Source organism: Vipera ursinii, assembly GCF_947247035.1.
Source record: "Vipera ursinii genome assembly, chromosome: 2".
Lineage (NCBI taxonomy): Eukaryota > Metazoa > Chordata > Lepidosauria > Squamata > Viperidae > Vipera > Vipera ursinii.
The window spans coordinates 212,130,078-212,150,411 of record NC_139513.1 but is presented as its reverse complement, the minus strand read 5'-3'; the positions used below and the strand labels follow the sequence as shown (position 1 = coordinate 212,150,411).

General features: G+C 40.3%; 1 protein-coding gene across 1 annotated transcript in view; it reads left to right on the top strand.

Annotated features, from left to right (window-relative positions):
• Positions 1-469: 469 nt before the first annotated feature.
• The window catches only part of TEK (TEK receptor tyrosine kinase), a gene marked incomplete at its 5' end in the record, with an annotated part of 64,656 nt that continues 44,791 nt past the window's right edge, over positions 470-20,334 (top strand). Inside the window, 4 exons of the mRNA XM_083353785.1 lie at positions 470-542; positions 12,803-13,114; positions 16,708-16,818; positions 19,423-19,572. Coding sequence (XP_083209911.1) covers positions 470-542; positions 12,803-13,114; positions 16,708-16,818; positions 19,423-19,572 — 646 coding nt within the window. The remainder of the gene's footprint in view (positions 543-12,802; positions 13,115-16,707; positions 16,819-19,422; positions 19,573-20,334) is intronic.

The window sequence follows — 20,334 nt, the reverse complement described above, 5'->3', positions numbered from 1 at the left end:
AGGTGGGGTAGCACATTTTCACATACCATGTCTAGGTGGAGGGGGTTTGTTATTTTCATAATTCTCCCTCCTGGAGGATGTTCTATTGTTTCTGACAGCACTGGCCATGACCTGGGGAGGGAGAGCTTACGGCCCATTCCCTCCCTCCCTCCCTCCCCCCCTGTAGGAACAGCAAAGCTTTTTAGATGTAGTAGACGGGGGCTCAGACAATCTCACAAATCCTGCTGATGAAGAATGACTTTAAGATCCTGCTTTTCCCATCCTAATCTACGAGAGGAAACAGGAAAAAGGAACTTAAAACTCCCATTGCTGAGACAGCTAAGCGCTTGCTCTAGTCCACCCCAGTATTTCAGTGAATCTGTTGCTCCCTGGAAAGCTAGTTTGCCGTGCGATGCAAAGAAAGGGCAACGACTGAGGCTTATCCCACTGAAAGGACCTCTGGTAGTTCATGAACTAAAGTATAAACTGGATGGATATACTTGGAAAAGCGTGGACATTTTTAGCACTGCTTCTTTTCTGTGAATTCAGCTTTATGCTTTCAGGTAAGAGTGGCGGGGTGGTGTTTTTTTGTTTTGTTTTTTTGTTGTAGTTCTTTGCAACTTCCCAGCGAAGATCTCAAAACCCTTGCATAAATGCCGTGCTTTAATTCTCTCTTTCCTTAGTTTGATCTCTTACGGTAAAGCATATTCTTCGCTAGCCATGCTGTTCTTTGATAATTGGCACTTCGTACGTAATTTAAAAGGAGATCGTTGGAGATGCACGTACGAGTCAGATGCTGAGATTGACTTTTAGTAAGATTCGTTGTACCAAATAATTGTCTGACAAATATGTGGAATGTTTGCACTTGTTTCTGGGCACAGTTTAAACCCTTGTGCTATTAGTGGTTTGATGCTGTCTCTCTTTTGATTACCACATCAGTACTTTAGTTTTGTGGAAACCAAGTCTTGCACATGTATGCATTACTGGGAATGCTTCCATAGTAGTGCTTAATGACAACGTTAGTTCCCTTTGTTTACATTTGGCCAGCAGCCGTATAACATTTCTTAGAATTAGAATTAATGCTAACATACTAAACTCAAATTAGAATCATTTCCCTAGTTTAATTGTGAAATTCACATGCTTTGAAAAAGTTTTATTTTTCTTCTTCTCCTGCCTTTAATTAGTGGCTATATCCCAAGTATTGTTCATTCAATAGCTTATCTCTGGCCAACCTGCTTTTATTTTCCTAAAAAAAAAGTAATTTTGCAACAAAAAAAGGTAGGAATTGAAGGGGAAAAAAGCACATAGTTAAATAAATACGAAATATCTACTATGTTGGTAACAATGGATTTAAATTCTTCAGGTCTTTGGACAGTTTCCTCATTACACCTCCATTTATACTATTCGAATAATAAGGACCTATTTTTCAAGGTGTTTGTAAAGATGAAATGGGGAAAAAAAAGTAGAAAGCACTTTGTCCAAAGTATCACAAAATCTTAGGTATAACATTTCGGTACTATTTACACTGGTTAGTTTGTTTTTTAAAAAGCACCTATATTTTTTTTAATGTTTTCGTTCAAAAATTCTTAGGAAGGAAGCGCAAAAAGCATTACAAGTTGTTAGGGTCTATAATTAAGTTCACTCTAGGATTTGTTCTGGAGATACTTTAGGAGCCCCTGAAAAAAGTGGAGCATAAATTAAATAAATAAAGTACTAAACAGTCTATATCTGGGGAAATTAAAACATGATTCAGTCGTTCAGACAGCAAATATTGATCACCTTTATGTTATATTCCAATATTATGGTGTGTGTTTTTTTACTGTGTGTGTGCCATTATCTCCACAAGACAAAATTAACTACTTTAATTCCACGAATATCTGTAGGCTTAAGCATGCCGCATTTTCTTGGCCATCTTTAAATTGCAGCAGATGGCTTAGCAGAGGGGAAGGGAAAGCTAGTATCTAAATAGCTCTGTCTTTTCTATCAGTTAAAACAATTCCTGGTTAGTTGTTAATCTACACTGAGAAAAAGAAATAGGGACCATAGAGTACTTGGTTAGTTTTAATTATAAAAACATAAGTGAACATTTTTAAGGAGGACTTGCCATCAACCCGCAGAAAATAGCATTCAATCTTTACTGTATGTTCCATCATATTTATAAATAGAGACAAGTACAAAAGAAAGGGAATACAATTTTGAGAATTTGTATACAGAACACAAAGTGCTGGAATTTAGGGAGAGAGGGAGACGAAAGTCCTGTGAAAAATCTGAGTTTGAACTAATTATTGTTTATCCTCAACTTTCTGTATCTTCCAAAATTAGGGAGGAGGGGAGGAAGGGGGAAGGATGCAAAATATCACACCATTCTGATTTCTTTAAAAGAAGGATGAATACACGTAAAATTATTTTTCCACATTGAACATTCATCTTGTCCTATGTTATTAAATGAAAAAAGGAATCCTGTCCTTGCTAGTCTGTTATCCACTTGTCTTACAGGTAGATATTGTGGATTTACAACCACACTTGAGCCCAGAATTTGTTACTAAATGAGACATTTGTTAAGTGAGTTTTTGCCCCATTTTACTCCCTTTGTTAAGTGAATCACTGCACTTATTAAGTTTGTAACAAAGTTGTGAAGTGAATCTGGCTTCCCCACTGGCTTTGCTGGTCAGAAGGTCGCAAAAGGTGATCTCATGACCCAAGGAACACTGCAACTGTCATAATTATGAACCAGTTGCCAAGCGTTTGAATTTTGAACTCATGACTGTGGAGATGCTGCAATGGTCTTGTGTGTGAAAAATGGTCAGGAGTCGTTTTCAGTACTGTTTTGAACAGTCACTAAATGAAATATTGTAAATCGAGGACTACCTGTCTTTCTTAGGGTAACCCCTGTCCTGGATTCTAATTCTGCAGGACTAAAATCCTCTTGGCAAGTCAGCTGATGCATATTTATTTCTCGCATACTAAAGAGCTGCTGACCCGCCAGCCTTGCCTGCTTTAGGTGTGTATGGAGGTCACACCCATCTCAATAGATCTGACAGCTTTCCCGCTTTTGTTCAAGTGTGATATCATGTTTCCTGGGGCAAGCGGGGAAGACAATGCGAACACGCCTTCCTCTAGATACAACAGGCGGAGTCCAGGAAAGCACTATTGACATTCCCCAAACGGGGAAGGTATTAAGAGTGATTGCCCATTGGCAGGCTTTAAACACTGGCTTAGCCTCGCCCCAAGTGGGGTGGGAGGGGGAAGGAAGGGGGTGAGGTTTGTTGTGGGTGTTGCTGCTTAGGAGAGCAAAAATGACTCCACCCAAGGTGGAGAACGGGCCTCTGGGTTTTACTGCCAAAAGCATTAAATGTTTCTCGCCTCCTTTTTCCTCGGGTGACCTACGGGGCCGCGTTCGCTGCCAACGACCCCACCTCCCCAGAAGACTAATGCCAGGGGACACAGAAAGAAATATTTTGTCCTTTCTATGGTGATGTACACTACCAGAAAAGTGCTAATTACATCTGGGATAAAGGTGTCAATTAATGTAATGGTCAGCAAGCAAAGCAAATGTAAGCCTGCTCTCCAGTCAGTAGTATTGTGGTAGCTTTGAATCTATATAGCACTGGGAATTTATGAATTGTTTCTAAATGTTTATACCCACCCTCCTGTGAAAGACTAAGGGGATTCACAATGCAACAATAGAACCAATAAACAGCACATCACAAAAATCATAAGCCAATTGATCAAAACAATACGGCCAATCGCTGCGTATTCTGTACAACTTTACACAGTGCTTTTTTTGTAAAAGAAAAAGGTGCCGGAACTCACACATGTCATACAACCCGCCTTGCCCTACCCTACAAGGTTCCATCCAAAAAAGGTGCCGGAACTCCGTTCTGAGCGTTCTATGAGGAAAAAAAGCCCTGGTTTTACAAAAGGTGAAGAAGATATGGTCTCCTAAACCTCAGCATCTCTCCTTGAGATGAAATTTGTGGCATGAGTTGAGTTTGGGAATGAGGGTCTGTCCAGAAACTGTAGCGCTTTATAAGATAAAATGTGTGACTTGAATAAGGCCTGTTAAGTAATTATGATGATTATGTCATTTCCGTGACAACTGCTATACTTACATTCTAAAGCTGAGATTGATGAGACAGCAGAAATCCACAGGCTTCCAAACAAGAGAGCTGTCATTTATCCTAATGAAAGTAAATAATAATAACAGCTTGATAAATAAATAATAGTTTTATTTCCACCAAAGCATTGTTTTCACTTCTCTACTTCTAACAAAACAGTTTGAAACCTAGGTACAATTGCCTTTGCTATTTGCAGATTTCTCCCACTTCCTAGCAGAATTATTCTTGCTTCCTATCGTTCCATCTCTCAGGACCCAGTTTGAAGTCAAACATAATCCCACAAATGCAGCAATTTCTTCCCATAACAGAGATTCTGGAGATTTCCTATTCATACTATATTGCTTAGGACAGAGATTCTCAGCTTTTCATTTCTTAAACCCCATCTATCATTCTATTAAAGAAGCTTCAGCTGATCACGTTAAAACAAACCAACCACTTAACCCAATAAAGGCTCATATACATATGTTTATAAGCATTTTGTTATATGTCTCATTTGTGGGTGAGCCAGTGACTAAGCCCCTGTCCCAACCTAGTCTCCTTCTAAATCCCACTGCAATGCTAACTTCTACTATGGTTATAGCTATTGGACATACACGTAGCTCAGACATGTCAAACACAAGGCCCGGGGGCCGGATCCGGCCCGCGAAGTGGTTTCATGCGGCCTGCGAAGCCATCCTGGAAACAAGAAGGGAACGGCCCCCACTGCCTTGGCCCTGGCCCAGAGACCCTCCTCCTGCCAGAGACCCCCAGATCTGTCCCACTCCTGCTCAGGCCCCCATAGGCACTCTTGATGCGAACGATGTAGAGCTGGCCACGCCCACCCAGCAGGCCATATGCACTCTAGCCACGCCCACCCAGTAGGCCACGCCCACCCTGGCCATACCTACCCGGCCCCCTGAGGGCAACCGCAATGCCGATGCGGCCCTCAATGAAATTGAGTTTGACACCCCTGCAATAAAGGCTCATATACATATGTTTATAAGCATTTTGTTATATGTCTCATTTGTGGGTGAGCCAGTGACTAAGCCCGTGTCCCACCTAGTCTCCTTCTAAATCCCACTGCAATGCTACCTTCTACTATGGTTATAGCTATTGGACATACACGTAGCTGAAAAGTTGCTGGCCTCCCATCATGCCATTTCCATAAGTTGTGTATTTTTTTTAACGCAGGAGTGGATTACTGGCATGCAGACTGTTGAGATTTTTAAGGGATTCCACTGCAATAGTTTACCTTTTAAAGAAAAATTACACTACATTTCTGTGCTAAGCTTCTCTCAGATTTTTTTTGCAAACTACCAGAGATAGGTTTGAAAGGTGTAAAATGCAATTACAGAAAAAAAATAGAGGAAATGTTGCTTTTAACAACAACAACAACAAAAACACCTTAGTGTTTTACATTGTTGTTGCGTATGCCTACTGATAGCATAAGGTAGGATGCTGATTGGATAATGTCTTTTGTACTCTTCTATTGGACAGGTGGAGGAACAAGAGACGTGCAGATTGGTTCCTTTTTTCTCAAATGCACTAAGATTCTAGGTGCAGATTGGCCTATAACTTTTCATTGGGTTAAATGGTTTGTTTGTTCTAACATGATCAGCCCAAACTCCTTTGATAAAACGATAGCTGGGGTTTAAGAAATGAAAGTTTGAGAATCTCTATTCTAAACAGAATCTCGGTTACGGGAAGAAATCTCTGCAGCTGCGTCAATATGGCTGACTTGAAACTGGATCCTGAGAATGATAGGAAGCACGAATAATTCCACTAGGAAGTCAGACTGCTCATAAGGGCTGCGCAAGCACAACAAAACCTTTCTGCCTAATTTGTAAGAAAAATAAACCACCTTTGGCTGCAGTTTTCAATTAACTGGGTCAAGTCAGAAATAAATGCACTCCCAAAAGCAAGAATCCGGGCCTGAGGTGGAAGCATATATTTGGAAGTGTTCTTTGTCCTGCAGGCTAGGTGGCATCAAGAGATCTAAGGGAGTGAGTTTTCAGAGAGGTTTGCTCTGCTAGTCTTTAGAAGCAAAACAAAACAAAACTTAAAGACCCTTGTAGCATTTTTAAAATTCATACATTTACACCTTTCTGAATCAGAAGTCATCACTTCGTCGGATACATCCAATGTAGTTCTGAGAAAGAAGCGTATTGGTCTTGTGGGAAGGGAAGGGAAGGGAAGGGAAGGGAAGGGAAGGAAGGAAGGAAGGAAGGAAGGAAGGAAGGAAGGAAGGAAGGAAGGAAGGAAGGAAGGAAGGAAGGAAGGAAGGAGTTATCCAAACTATGTCCAACCGTGCTAAATTTTCTAAGAATTCTGTTTCCTGCTTACATGTATCTTTGCAATTGTTTCCCTCATGAGTTGTTCCCTGGCATAAAAATGGTGATTTAATTGGGCAAAAAAATATATATGCCACCACAGATTTTTTTTGCTATATAAACAAGGGCAGATACCAACAGATCTAGTGGTGGGATTAATCCAGTTCGCACACTTTGGCAGAACCGGTAGCTATTTTTTTTGTTGCCCAGGCCCAGAATGGACTTCCGGAAGTGGCATCCACACAGAGAACTGGTTGTTCACCTATTTGAATCCCACCACTGAACAGATCCCGTCGTTTTTAAGAGATCATTGCTGAGCAACGTTTGTTGCTGTTCAGATGCAGATACAGTAGGGGGGGGAAAATCCTGATTTAGCCTTCAACACTTTTTGCTGCCATCTGCTAGTTGCCTGGATTTGTGCTGGTGGTCCTAGGTTGGTAGGCAACAATAAGTTACTGAAAGACAAAACTGTCCATATCCTGCAACCTAGTTGGTATCAAGTATTTAATTGGGACAGAAGATTCTATGGCACTAGCAATCTATAGATATTAACTTCTGTATATGGACATTTTGGAAAAATGTATCTGGCAGTTTGAGAACTAGCCTGCCTTTTTCAAAAGTCAACACAATAGCTAAATTTCTCCGTCCATTTTAAATTACTGCTTTCAGTAAATCTTCTTTGAGCAAGAAGAAAACTGCAAGATGTTGTCCCATCCTCAGTGTAGGTCACTGTACTTGGAACGGATGATGTGCTATTTAGTTCTTCAAGTCAAGAGCAAATGACTTGCTCTGGCTTTGTGTCTTCATCTTCAGCAGGCCATCTGATGAAGACAACTTAATACATTTGACTTCTTTTGCTGCATATTCCTTGCACTAAGAAAAAAAGTTATCTGAAAAACTATGAGCTCATCTTCACATCCACGTAAACACAGGATGAACATGCCCCAATAATTGTTTTCATATGACAGGTCTCTGCCTCCTTCATAACTCCAGCCCACAACTCGACAGTCTAAAGTTACCTTAGCTGTTCCAGTTTCAAAGTAGGATATTTCCACCCCCCTGTCTTCCTGATATATTTTTTTCTGTGGATGTGGATCTTGAATACTTTGTTGTTGATAAGGTTGGTGTTCTGCTCAGAAGCTGGGATCTGCCCATTTCCTGTTGGCCACTTTAGTTGGCTGCAAGTAGATCCTCCCCACTTGGAATTATTGTTTGGGTGCTCTTTGCTTCTGATGAGAAGGGGTTTTGTGTGGCCGTGTTTGTTGTCATTACTTTGAAGGGTGCTTTGTTTTACTCCAACACTACTTTGCTGACTCAAAGACCTTAAGGTGCCATCAACCATGGTCTCCTGCCGCCAGCACAACCGTCATTGTGGTACCCATTAAAGATGGAGCTTGCTTGTTCCCAGTTGCTCACTCCTGGCTCTTTCCACACCACTGGTTCACATCTATGATCTGCTGGCCTTGATGTTCTTTCAGAATAAATAGCCCAGCTGCAATGGTATGTAGTCTGATCTGGGGAGCAGGGCAATGAGTCACCGTCAAGGGAACTGAATGGGCAGATAAAAGGCAGCTTAGCCCACAGCAGGAATGTGGGCAGGGCCAACAGCTCAGAAGGGACCCTGACTAGTTTTGGGGGGCTGGAGAGGGGACGTGGGAGAGAGGTACATGAAATCCTTGAGTTAGGAACATAATTGAGCCCCACGTAAGTTGGGACGGTCATAAAGCAGGTCACCCCATGACTTGATACAATTTATGACCTTATTTTGTGACAACTGCTTAACAGAGGGAACCTACTGTTAGCTAAGGGGCAGTTTTTGCCAGAAATTGGAATTAAGCTCCAGTTTTCAGGAAAAAAAACATCGTAAATTGCAGTCCTGTGACTGCAAACAGTCATAAATGTGTGCTGACTGTTGGGGACCCAAATGCACTTGGGGAAAGATAATTGGATCTTTGAAACTATGTCATTTTCTGGGTGGGTCTGCTCAGTTGTGGGATTCAAATATGTGAATAGCCGGTTCTCTGTGTGGATGCCACTTCCGGAAGTCCATTCGGGGCCTGGGCAACAAAAAATTAGCTACCGGTTCTGCCGAAGTGGTGCGAACAGGCTGAATCCCACCACTTGGTCTGCTGTAACTTCAAACAGTTGCTAAGTGTAGGTTGTAAGTCAAAGACTACCTGTACTTTAACGGGGTATTTTAACGCTATTGTATTAACTTATTGAATTGGGCTGTAGTATTTAATATTTTTTAACTTTTATATATTGTATTTTATTGTATTGCCCTGTACACTGCCCTGAGTCCTTCGGGAGAAGAGCGGTATAAAAATTAAATTATTATTATTATTATTATTATTATTATTATTATTATTATTATTATTATTATTATTATTATTATTATTATTACTACTACTTTCAGACTTGCAAAATGTTGTTAATGTAACCTTACAATAAAGTAGAATTAGCTCATCTACTTATCTTTCCTGACTGGTCTATCGCGTAAAGCTGACATCAACTGACAAGTAAGAGACACAGAACATTTCTGTACCTGCAGTCTATTGGTTAGCTGCTTAAAGGAGGCTAAACCAATTGCTTTCAGTACAGATTGTCCTCAACTTGTAACAGTTCATTTAGTGACCATTGAAAGTTACAACGGCACTGAAAAAGTGACTTATGACCGTTGTTCACAGTTATGACCTTTGCAGCATCCCCATGATCGTCCGATCAAAAGTCAGATGCTTGGCAACTGGGTTCGTATTTATGACCGTTGAAGTGTCCCATGGCCGTCTGATCCCCTTTCGTGACCTTCTGACAAGGGAAGTCAATGGGGAAGCCAGATTCACTTAACAACCGGGTGACTAACTTATCAACTGCAGTGATTCACTTAACAACTGAGGCAAGAAAGGTCACAAAATGGGGGCAAACTCACTTAACAAATATCTTACTTAATGACAGAAAACATGGGCTCAATTGTGGTCGTAAGTTGGGGACTACCTTTATCTACCACCACTCCCTGTCCCCATATCTCCATATATTAAGGAATATGATTGGTAGGTGCTTTTTCTACCAGTAAGGAGGAGGAAAAACAAAAGGAGGAAACTACCCATCACTTTGCTAAATTTGTAAGGACTGCACCACTTGCCAGCTTCATTCCTGAGGCAGAATGAGGATCAGCAAAAAAGACCACGCAAAGCATGTAGGCATCCATTTTTGTTTTACTGGACTTGCTGTCTGACCCATCTCAGGGTGTTATGAACACACGAGAAGCAAATGTAATGAGACGAGTACAGTAATGCAGGTCTGCCGAGCATAAATGACTGATGAATCGATGCAGTCAGCAAACAGTCCCCAACAAAGATTTTAGGTAGTTTTGCTACCTAGCTGTATATGGTATAAACTTATTTTCTTAGGGGGGGAAAATCCAGTTTTTATAAAAAATTCTTTTTGTTTAGATGCCAGAATATTCTTTCCCATCCCCTGAGAACTAAAGCAGTATAAATTAAAGCAGTATAAAACTGCTCATCATGAGGAACTTTATCTCAGATCTAGAAATAGTTAACCAACCGGAGTGTGTTTTTACTCCTATTTTTAATTAGAAACGCTCTCCTTTTTGTAAAGATATTAGGTATGAAGCCAGCTGGGTGACTTTGGGCCAGTCACTGTCTCTCTCAGCCCAATCCGAGCTCCGGATGGCGCCCGATCTCCGCTCCTTCCGGCGCGATCTTAAAACCTATCTCTTTAAACAAGCTGGCCTGGCCTGATGGGACGGGGTGGGATTTTTATAAATGAACTTCAATTTTAATCTGTATTAATTTATTATGGGCATTGTTTAATCACGTTTTAATAATTTTTAATTTTTGTATCTAGTTTTTATGTATTGCCCTGTTCACCGCCCTGAGTCCTCCGGGAGAAGGGCGGTATATAAATTAAATAAATAAATAAATAAATAAATAAATAAATAAATAAATAAATAAATAAATAAATAAATAAATTTACCACACAAGAAGGTTGTTGTTTTGAGGAAGATAGGGGGAGGAAGGAATACTGGGTGTGTTCAGCCGCCTTCAATTACTTATAAAGTAATAAAGGTGGGGTAAAAATGTAATAAAATAAATAAATAATGCAGACAATGCGTGTCTCCTCTGACAAGGTTTTGAATCATCGTGACCATCATGATCTCCTCTGCTGCTAAAATTAATTACAGTAGCAAAAGGGAGAGGAGGGAGCAGGAGGCAAATAATAATAAATAATAATAAACCTTTATTGTCAAAGTACAACATGTGTACATTGAGATTAGCTGAGCCTCCCCCCGTGCTCTCTCCCCCCAACACACAGTGACAACAAACCCTCCATCCCACCACACTATGTGAACCAACTACACCACACACCAGCCTCCCAAGTCAATGAAGATCAATGTGAAGGAAATATTTTTTTCCACAGAATTATTCCAGGCATCAGAAGGCCATAGGACCTTAAATTCCCAAGCAAGTCTATCTGCACCATTGCTAAATACTGTGTTTCCCCAAAAGACGCATTAGGACTTATTTTCCGGTTAGGGCTTATATTCGGGGAAATATGGTCCTAAATGCGACCGTCTTTAACTGGGCTTATTTTGGGGGTGGGGCTTATATTACGAGCATCCTGAAAAATCATGGTAAAGCTTATTTTCCGGTTGGATCTTATTTTGGAGAAAACACAGTAACTCTGAGCAAAGAAAGAGGTAAATGTAATGGAAGCTAGTAGCAGAAGACAATGCATGGGAGAAACATCTACAAATGTGCTTTGCTCTGTTCCAATCCATAATTAATACATACTAGAAACTGACATGCCAAGGTATTAGTGTGAAAACAACCACAGCAACCACAGTGGCTATCATTACTGAAGCCAGAGCATTTAGATGTGATTTTCTTTCAATGGGCAATTCTGTCTAAAGTGTTCATAGCAATGTTTAGCCTGCTCTTCTCAGAAAATGTTCCTCCTCTATTGGACAGTGCAAATTATCTTGGTTGGGATTATCCAGAGTGGGACTGGATTTGGGTCTGTAGGAGCAGCAAGTAGAAGTATGTTGTAGTGTAATTAATTCCCCTCAGACTTTAAAGGCAAAAATATTGACATAGAAACCTGCCTCCAGCCTTGGATGGGAGCCCACAACTAAATGTCTGTAGTAAACACCAATCTTGTTGAGACTGTGAATTTAAAAATGTCATATTATAAAAGATTGCATTTACGTTGCTTCATTAATTATTTCAAAATGAAGCAAAATGTTCTCCATGCCATGTAATCGGCCTGTGCCTTTTGTCTAATGACTCCAGTTTCTGTCTGTTAAATATGACGAAGAAAAGTAATGCCTTATTTGTGGAAATATGTATGATAATCATGATAGCCATCGGTGGTTAAACATCACTGATAATGAAAGAATTGTGGGAATAAAATGTGGTTTATCGAAAGAAAGAAAGAAAGAAAGAAAGAAAGAAAGAAAGAAAGAAAGAAAGAAAGAAAGAAAGAAAGAAAGAAAGAAAGAAAAAACAAAGATCTCTATATCTAACCTCATTAAAATTCAGGAAGCTCCTCGCTAATTTGACACCTACAGCCTTTCTCCACCGCTGAGTTAAAGTGCTATTTGCCAATGGATTGGCAGAAAAGTCTACATTTGATATCCGTGGCCCCATCTTGTTTTACTGTATCTATTGAGACATATTACCATCTGATGCTGCCTCAACTATGCAGCTTATGAGAAGCAAAGCAACGGTGATTCCTTCAGCTTTGCTTTCTCCTTTCTTCTAGACATCACCATCCAGGGGGTTCAACCTCCATTAATCATGGCACTGCCATCAGTAACAGGGCAGGTCTGGCTGTAGGACTCAGCTATTTCTAGGCTTCGGTTTAACATCAGCTGAATAAAATTAAAACATATTGGAATCATGTAAGCTGAGCCACATGGAACACTTTTACTCAGAACTTTCCCCCTCTCTATTAAACTCAGGGCTCTTTTTCTCATAGAACGCTCAGAACGGAGTTCCGGCACCTTTTTTGTATGGAACCTTGTAGGGTAGGCAAGGCGGGTTGTATGACATGTGTGAGTTCCGGCACCTTTTTCTTTTACAAAAAAAGCACTGATTAAACTTTTGTTTGCATTGAGCTTGACTTCTTAGGACTTCATGGATATGTGTACGTAGGGGTTTTTTTTTCCAAAAGTGTAGAAGTACCGGATAGTTGTCCATTTTCAACTTCGCAGCCTGGCCTTCGTTCCTGGAACTTCTAAGCACTCTCCATCTAAATGTTGACCAAACCCAATTCTGCTTTGCTTTTTTATGGCTCCACTGAAAGAGGAGGATAAAAGACCAACGTGAAGAAGTAAAATTAAATGGATTCTTCAAAGGCTTCTTTCTTTTGTTGCAGGCAATGCAGAGACAGCATTTGATTTGATATTGATCAACTCACTCCCTACTGTGGCCGATTCAGAGACATCACTAATTTGTATTGCATCTCGATGGTGTTCCCTGGACTCTATTAAAATTGGGCGAGATTATGATGCCTTAATGAGCCAGAATCGAAACCCCTTGGCGGTGGCTGATGATGAAACTAGAGGGATAGCAAAAAAAGTGATATGGCAAAGGGAAAAGTCTGGGGAGAGCATTGGAGCGTACTTTTGTGAAGGAAAATTCAAAGATAACACGAAGCTGGTATATACAATGAAGATGCAACGAACAGGTACTTTGTGATATAATAAGCAAAGGTGTGCCAAGTCCCATTGCAAATACATGTTTGCCAATGGATTTTAGTAACTGGATAATTGATTGATTGATTGATTGATTGATTGATTGATTGTCGTAAAGTCAGTGTTGACTCTTAATGACCATATAGATAGATCCTTTTTTAGGGTTTTGGTAATTGGAGACAAATAATAAAACCTGGGAGTCCTATATGAAGACATAGGAGCAGATATGAATATCCTTTACAGTTGTCACAAGTTCCAAACTGGACCATTTGGGCTACAAGATAAATTAGTATTTTGAGTAAAGAAAAAAGAAGTCAGGTTTACCTCAATCTGCAGGTAATGTCAGAGGTGACAGGTGGGGGAGTAGCAATAGCAATAGCACGTATCTACCACTTCACAGTACTTTATAGCCCTCTCGAAGTGGCTTACAGAGTCAGCAGATTGCCCCCCATGATCTGGGCCCTCATTTTACCAATCTTGGAAGGATGGAAGGCTGAGTCAACCTTGAGCGGCTGAGTCAACCTAGACCGAGGATCGAGCTGCTGACAGTCGGCAGAATTAGCCTGCAATACTGTATTCTAACCGCTGCGCTGCTGTGGCTCTGATGCATAGAGGCAGCAGAATGGAGACTACCTCTTTAGCCATCAATTCTTCAAGCCTCTCTTGCTTCTCCCTCCCCATTATATGCCCTCTTGATTCAAGTGAGTACTATCCATTAAGCGAAACCGTATTTTCCTCCTTTGCTGGGTAACCTCCCCATTCTGCTGCCTCTATGGATCAGGCATCTCAAGACCAGGTTTTGACAGATGGCTACACCTATAGGTCTAGTAATGGTCAAATATTGCCTCCTCCCTTGAGGAGAAGAATTGGTGATAATTTTTCTTACCACCAGGTGATGTCAAGGGACTTCACCACCGTAAGCCCTGCCTCATTAAATCTAAGAGGGCCCAGCACATAGTAATGTGGCCTCATTGCTGGTATTTTTTTGTGCTAATTCATGGACAGGCAGAAAGCACCCAGTGCGAGACAAAACAAGATAACTTTTCAAATGTCCATAAACATCCAAATCTAAACATCTTAAATCTCAATTTAAGATTTAAATTGTTTAAGATGGAAACAGAAATTTTAGATTGGGTAATTGGATAGTGGATAATCCTGTAAACAAAATACTGCCTCCCTTGGAACGTACCTTGACGTCAGCATAACAGCCACCCCTGCTTTACATTAAGCATTTAAATTTAAAATGTAAATGTTATATAAATAAATATATAAAATGTTGCTTCAGAGCTCTTTTATATGGTTTTTGCATGTTGGATCATGAACTAAATATTGTGTTTATGGTAATAAACGTCTAAAAATAATGTTCTCTCTAATCATCCAAAACATCAAGCCTTTCTTTGTTAAAACATGCAAGGGATTCTGTCTGTGTGTAGTTAAATGTCTAGGATTAAAATAGTCTCATAAACCTCTCGCCCTTTCCTGTAGCAATTTCTGGAATTTTCTTGCGTATCCGTTTGTACTATATTTTGAAACATGTTTATAGATGTTTGACTCCTTAGTATGCTTCAACGTTTGTGTGAGAAATGTAATATAGTTCATTAAAATTCTATCCAGTATTAATTCCTCAGTTTTTACTGTATAAATTATAATAGAGTTCTAGGCTACACACCGTTGTTCTCAATAAGAAAAAGCCAGTTTTCCCGTATCTTACTGTCAGTTATTGCATTTCAAGGGAAAGGGACATAGCTGGGGATTATAAAACCAAACTGAATTCCTTGTTTATCAATCTCAGTGATAAAATCACTCTCAGGCTTATTAGGAGAATTTCAAACTAGGAGCCTCAGTTCAATCTCGTCTTTATGATGAGATTTTTTTATTATTATTATTACAGAAGTTCCAAACTGAGGCTACTGAGCAGTGTACCGCAATAGATCTTTTTGTGAAATGATGATGAATTTCCTAACAGTGAAAACTTACGATCTATATTGTAAGGAGGCAAGATGTTCAGTTGCTTTATATATATCCTAAGCAATGGAACATCTGGGGCAGGGGGTTGGACTAGAAGATCTCCAAGGCCTTTTCCAGTCCTATGATTCCATATATGATAAGAAATATTAACACATACTGCATTATTATTAAATAATACAGTATTAAACAGCAATGTTGGCGCGGTGGTTAGAATGCAATATTGCAGACTAATTCTGCTGACTGCCAGCAGTTCAATTCTTAGCAGCTTAAGGTTGACTCAGCCTTCCATCCTTGCGAGGTCAATAAAATGAGGACCCAGATTGTTGGGGGCCATAGGCTGACTCTGTAAACCGCTTAGAGAGGGCTGTAAAGCACTGTGAAGCAGTATGTAACTCCTAAGTGCTATTACTACTGTCCTGTGAGATCATAAATACTTAACATCCTGAAGTTCCCTGACTTAGTTTCCTCTGAGTTCCTTCAAAATGGTTTTGAGGGACAATCCTTCTATGTCAGAGTGGACAATTCAGTAATAGATCAGCTTTTTCAAAATGGGCGGCCTTCAAATTAGGCTTGTAACTTCAGAACTCCTGGTTAGAGTGGCCCCCTGGCTCATGGAGGATAACTTGATTGAAGTTTAGATAAGATGGGCAAATCATTAATCCTGATGTCAAGTAGCATCCCAATAAACATTTGGCAAGTTATTTTTGAAAACGGAATTGTGTAGGCTTCAAGGCCCTGGACTATGGTTCAAAAACCAAACCCAGTGAAATGCCAGAAACCCCTCAGCAAACATTGGTTTCTGGTTTAAGATGTCAAACAAGCCGCTCCTGCTACAAAGCCTGGTTATTGTTCTTTCCTGAATGAGGAATCCAAGCCATTGGTAAACAAATGAATTACTCAAATATAGGCCACAGTCTAAAAATACATTGGAATGGAGCCCATCGAAGAATGTGGATTCCTCTGCCTGCTAACAATGTAGTGAAGCAAAGAGCCATGGATAAATTAAACTAGTGACACAAAAGGAATAAGGTTCCAAAGTGGAAGGGAGACCCCAAAAAAGCCAAGAAAGAGGAGAGGAAAGGAGAGACCCCAGGAAGATCTTATTTGGAAATACGTATGCCTATATGTTTCTGTGCATATATATGTATCTATGTTAAGCATTTACCTAACATTTGCACACATATATCAATTACCCACACAAAACCAATCAAAAAGATTTACACACATTTTGCTAAAGAGACGTTGCCAGAGGATGGGGGCTCCAACACAAGTCCAAAAGCTCAGAAGACTAAACGTCTGGTCCCAGGAACCGACCCAGCTTGGTTCCTGCAACATTATCCTGGGGCATGTATATCCGCCTTCATTTGGGGAAAAGATTTATAGCTAAAATTGGCAAAGTTGGATTGTAGAATTCCTTTGTCCCATTTGGGGATCATTTTTCAAACAGAGCATTACTACATCCTTTTTCATTAATCAACCATCCCTGAATATATTCAGATATTGTGTTACACCGTTCCCCCCCCCCGCATTACAGTATGCCATTATTCTAATTTCCATGCTGGAGGATTTACTAAGAAAGAACAGATCCATAATCTATCTTGTTTCATTTTTATTTTAGCTTCATTCCTACCAGTCGCCTTAACCATTACAGCAAACAAGGGCGAAGTTGTCAACATTTCCTTCGTCAGAAAGGTTTTTAACGAGGAAGATGCAGTAATCTACAAAAATGGTATTTGTGCTTTTTTCTTTCTTTTCTGGATAACACAATTAGTCCTCAACTTAGGCTGGTCATTTAGTGACCATGTCAGGCTACAACAGACTCCCCCAAAGTTACTTACGGCCTTGTTTCAAAGTTATACCTATTGCATTGTTGTTCACCCTTACGACCAACCACAGGGATGCTCCATTCCTCCCCCCATTTATCTAACCTTGCAGGCCTTTGGCCTGGTCCCAGTTCAGCCATTCAGCAACCTAAGGGAGCCTAAAGCTGGGAAGCAGAAGCTATCGGTGCATGGGAAGCTGTTAAGAGCTTGTGGGGCCAGGCCTTCTTCCCACCCGGCCACCCAGGGACTTGCAGAACTCAGCCAGCTCCAGGGCCCAGCAGCACCCAGCTTACCTTTCTATTTTTTTGCAGAGGTGCTCAGCTGATGTGCTGCAATGCGATGCCATGCGATGCCACGCGTGCTTGACTATCTGTACTAGCTTGCACAATAGCACGAGGTGGCCTCTGTAGCTTTCCTACAGAAGCCACCTCGTGGCCACCTCATGCTATTATGCAAGCTGGTACAGATATTCCTTGGCCTACGAGCACAATTGAGCCCCAAATTCCTGTTATTAACTGAGGCATTTGTTCAGTGAGCTTTTGCCCCATTTTGCGACCTTTCTTGCCAACAGTTGTTAAGTGAATCGCTGCAGTTGATAAGCTAGTAACCCGGTTGTTAAGTGAATCTGGCTTCCCCCATTGATGTTGCTTGTCAGAAGGTCGCAAAAGGGGATCACATGACCTTGGGGCACAGCAACAGTCATAAGTATGAACTAGTTGCCAAGCATCTGAATTTTGATCACACGATCATGGGGATGCTGCAAAGGTTGTAACTATGAAAAAAGGTAATAAGTCACATTTTTCAGTGCTGTTGTAACTTGGAACAGTCACTAAACAAACTCTTGTAAGTTGAAGACCACCTGTACTATTGTTAAGAGCCTATAGGGACTCCATTTGTGGGTGGAGTTTGAGGAACCTCCTTAAAAAAAATGGAGGCCCCTAAAGGCTCTCAAGAATAGTACCTGTTGTAGAACAGTTTGTGGTTGTCTTGAGGCTTCCCATTGCAGCAACTTCTGCTGTCCAGTTTTAAGCTCCTTTGGGTGGCTGAGTGGCCCGGCTAGAAGTAGGATAAGTCCTGCAGTGATCTTGAATGTCATGGAGCAGAACACAGGATGCCTTGGGAGGTGAGGAAGGCCTGAGGCAATTGGGCCTGGGCCTGCAGTAGGTCTCCCAAGGTTTCCCTCACCCCTGCGGCACCCAGTGCTCTGCTTAACAACCTGTGCTTTCATTTAGTGGCCGCCGCAGGGGATGGAAATCATTAAGCAAGGCTTAATGGCTGTCACCACTTGCAGACATAATGGGCAGGCTCCATTACAGTTATAAGTCGAGAAGTACCTTGTATCTGACCAGCTAGAAGTATGCAATGTTTATTCTGTGCTATGAGAAAACTCATCACCATTATTACATACATGTGGGGATGAAGTGGGGTGAAAAATGTCATCATGATGATGATGATGGGCCTCTTTCTAGAATACATACCTCACACATTACTTTGTCTTGTTGTGAACATATTGTGGGAAAGGAGAGGCAGCCCTTTAACTATACACCTTTGCCAAATTATCTAAAACAGGGGTTCTTCATTTGTGAGAATTTGGGGAAACCATAGATAGATTTCAGAGAGTCTATGAAATCGGATGGGGAGAAAGTACAACTTCAACATTCACTAACCTCTAGTGAAATGTAGGTTTCCATTTCATAATGTACATAGGCCACAAAATAACTTATGGCCTCTGGACACCAAAACTATCAACTTCAATATATCACATTATCTAAAATCATTACACCCTAAAAAGGTATTGTATTGTTATTTATGTAATGGTTAATAAAGAAACATATACCTTACTACATATTGTAATTGTTTTTAATACATTGATAACCGTATTTGAGAATAATAGTTTTCTAATCTATGTATTTCATTTTATGCATTTAGATGTATTTTTCTGAAAAGAGGTTCATAGGCTTTACCAACACTTCAGGGTGAACCAGAACCCTGATCTAAAACAAGCCAACATGTCTTTACATCCCGTTCCAGCTACATCCTATTAGGAAAGCAGCAATTGGGTCAAATTAAAATGTGCAATCTTTGTGACAGAAGAATGATATAGCTAGCTGATTAAAATGATTAAGATGACATCTGGAAATCTGAGAGTGGATAATCGGGTACCACATCACCAGAAGAAGAAGATCCTAGTCTCAAAGGGTTTTATTTTGTACTTAAGACTTTAACTGATCTGTACATAACCCAAGCAAAGTGTCAAACTGAGTAATAACAATAATTAAATATAGTAGCTGCCTTATCAGCATGCAAAAGGAAGTAAGAAAAATCACAAATGTTCTCTTTTATCCCGTGCTTATTGTTTCATACACTCAAAATATTAGTAAAGCTGCAGATGCCGATGAATGTGCGCTACGGAATGTATGCTGTGGAAAATCTACATTTATAGACATATTCTCATTGATCTACATCTTCAATTATATGCCTTTGGATTTTGTTTTTTCCCTCCAATGCAGGTACGTTTATATATTCTGTCCTCAAGCGAGTTCCAGAACTGCTAACGATACCCCTGTCTTCAGTTCACCTTGATAATGCAGGAGTTTACTCAGCCAGATACATAGGAGGAAGCCATTTCACTTCAGCCTACACGCGACTGATTGTACGAAGTAAGATTTGATGGACTCCTTAAACAGAAAGCTAAAATAGGACTCCTTTACTCATGTTATGTTCTTTTAACACTGAGTCATGGGTAGAGATATTATCTGTCTCTAGGGTTCTGCTACAAGCAAGCTGAAATATTGCCAGCCTTTTTTAAAAAAAAAACAACTTAAAAAGCATGCTTAAGCTGGTCAGTTTCATTTGGAAGAAAATACATCATAACATGCCAGTCTAAAACAGGCTCCTAATTTGGATCAGGGTGCCAGGCCACCTTACAGCTGCAAACTGGTCCTCCATATCTCATTTTATCATTCAACTGAGATCCAGAGCAGGCTATTTCCTGCATATCCTGCTTTTTTATAGCATATCTCTGGAGAGGTTTATAGAAGAAAACTGCAGTGAAGCTCTGGTATATAGCTAAGGAAAGAGACATTGCAAGATTTTTTTCCCCCAAACAAAAATGTCTAGTTTAAATCTGATCTCCAAAGTGTAACCAAGTTGATTTGCAGCTTTATTTACTTTCAGCTAAGGATATTTCTACTCACCCACTGGTTTCACTCACTAATCCCACAGAATTATTTTCATGCTGCTCAACGACCTCACCTTTGCCACTCTCAAAAGTCTTAATATAGATAATCTTCAATTTATGCCCATAATTGAGCTCAAAATTATAATTGTAAGTCATACCGGTTGTTAAATGAGTCCATCACATGACTGACCTGATTTTATGATTTTTTGTTGTTGTTGTTCAGCGACTCTGCAGTTGTTAA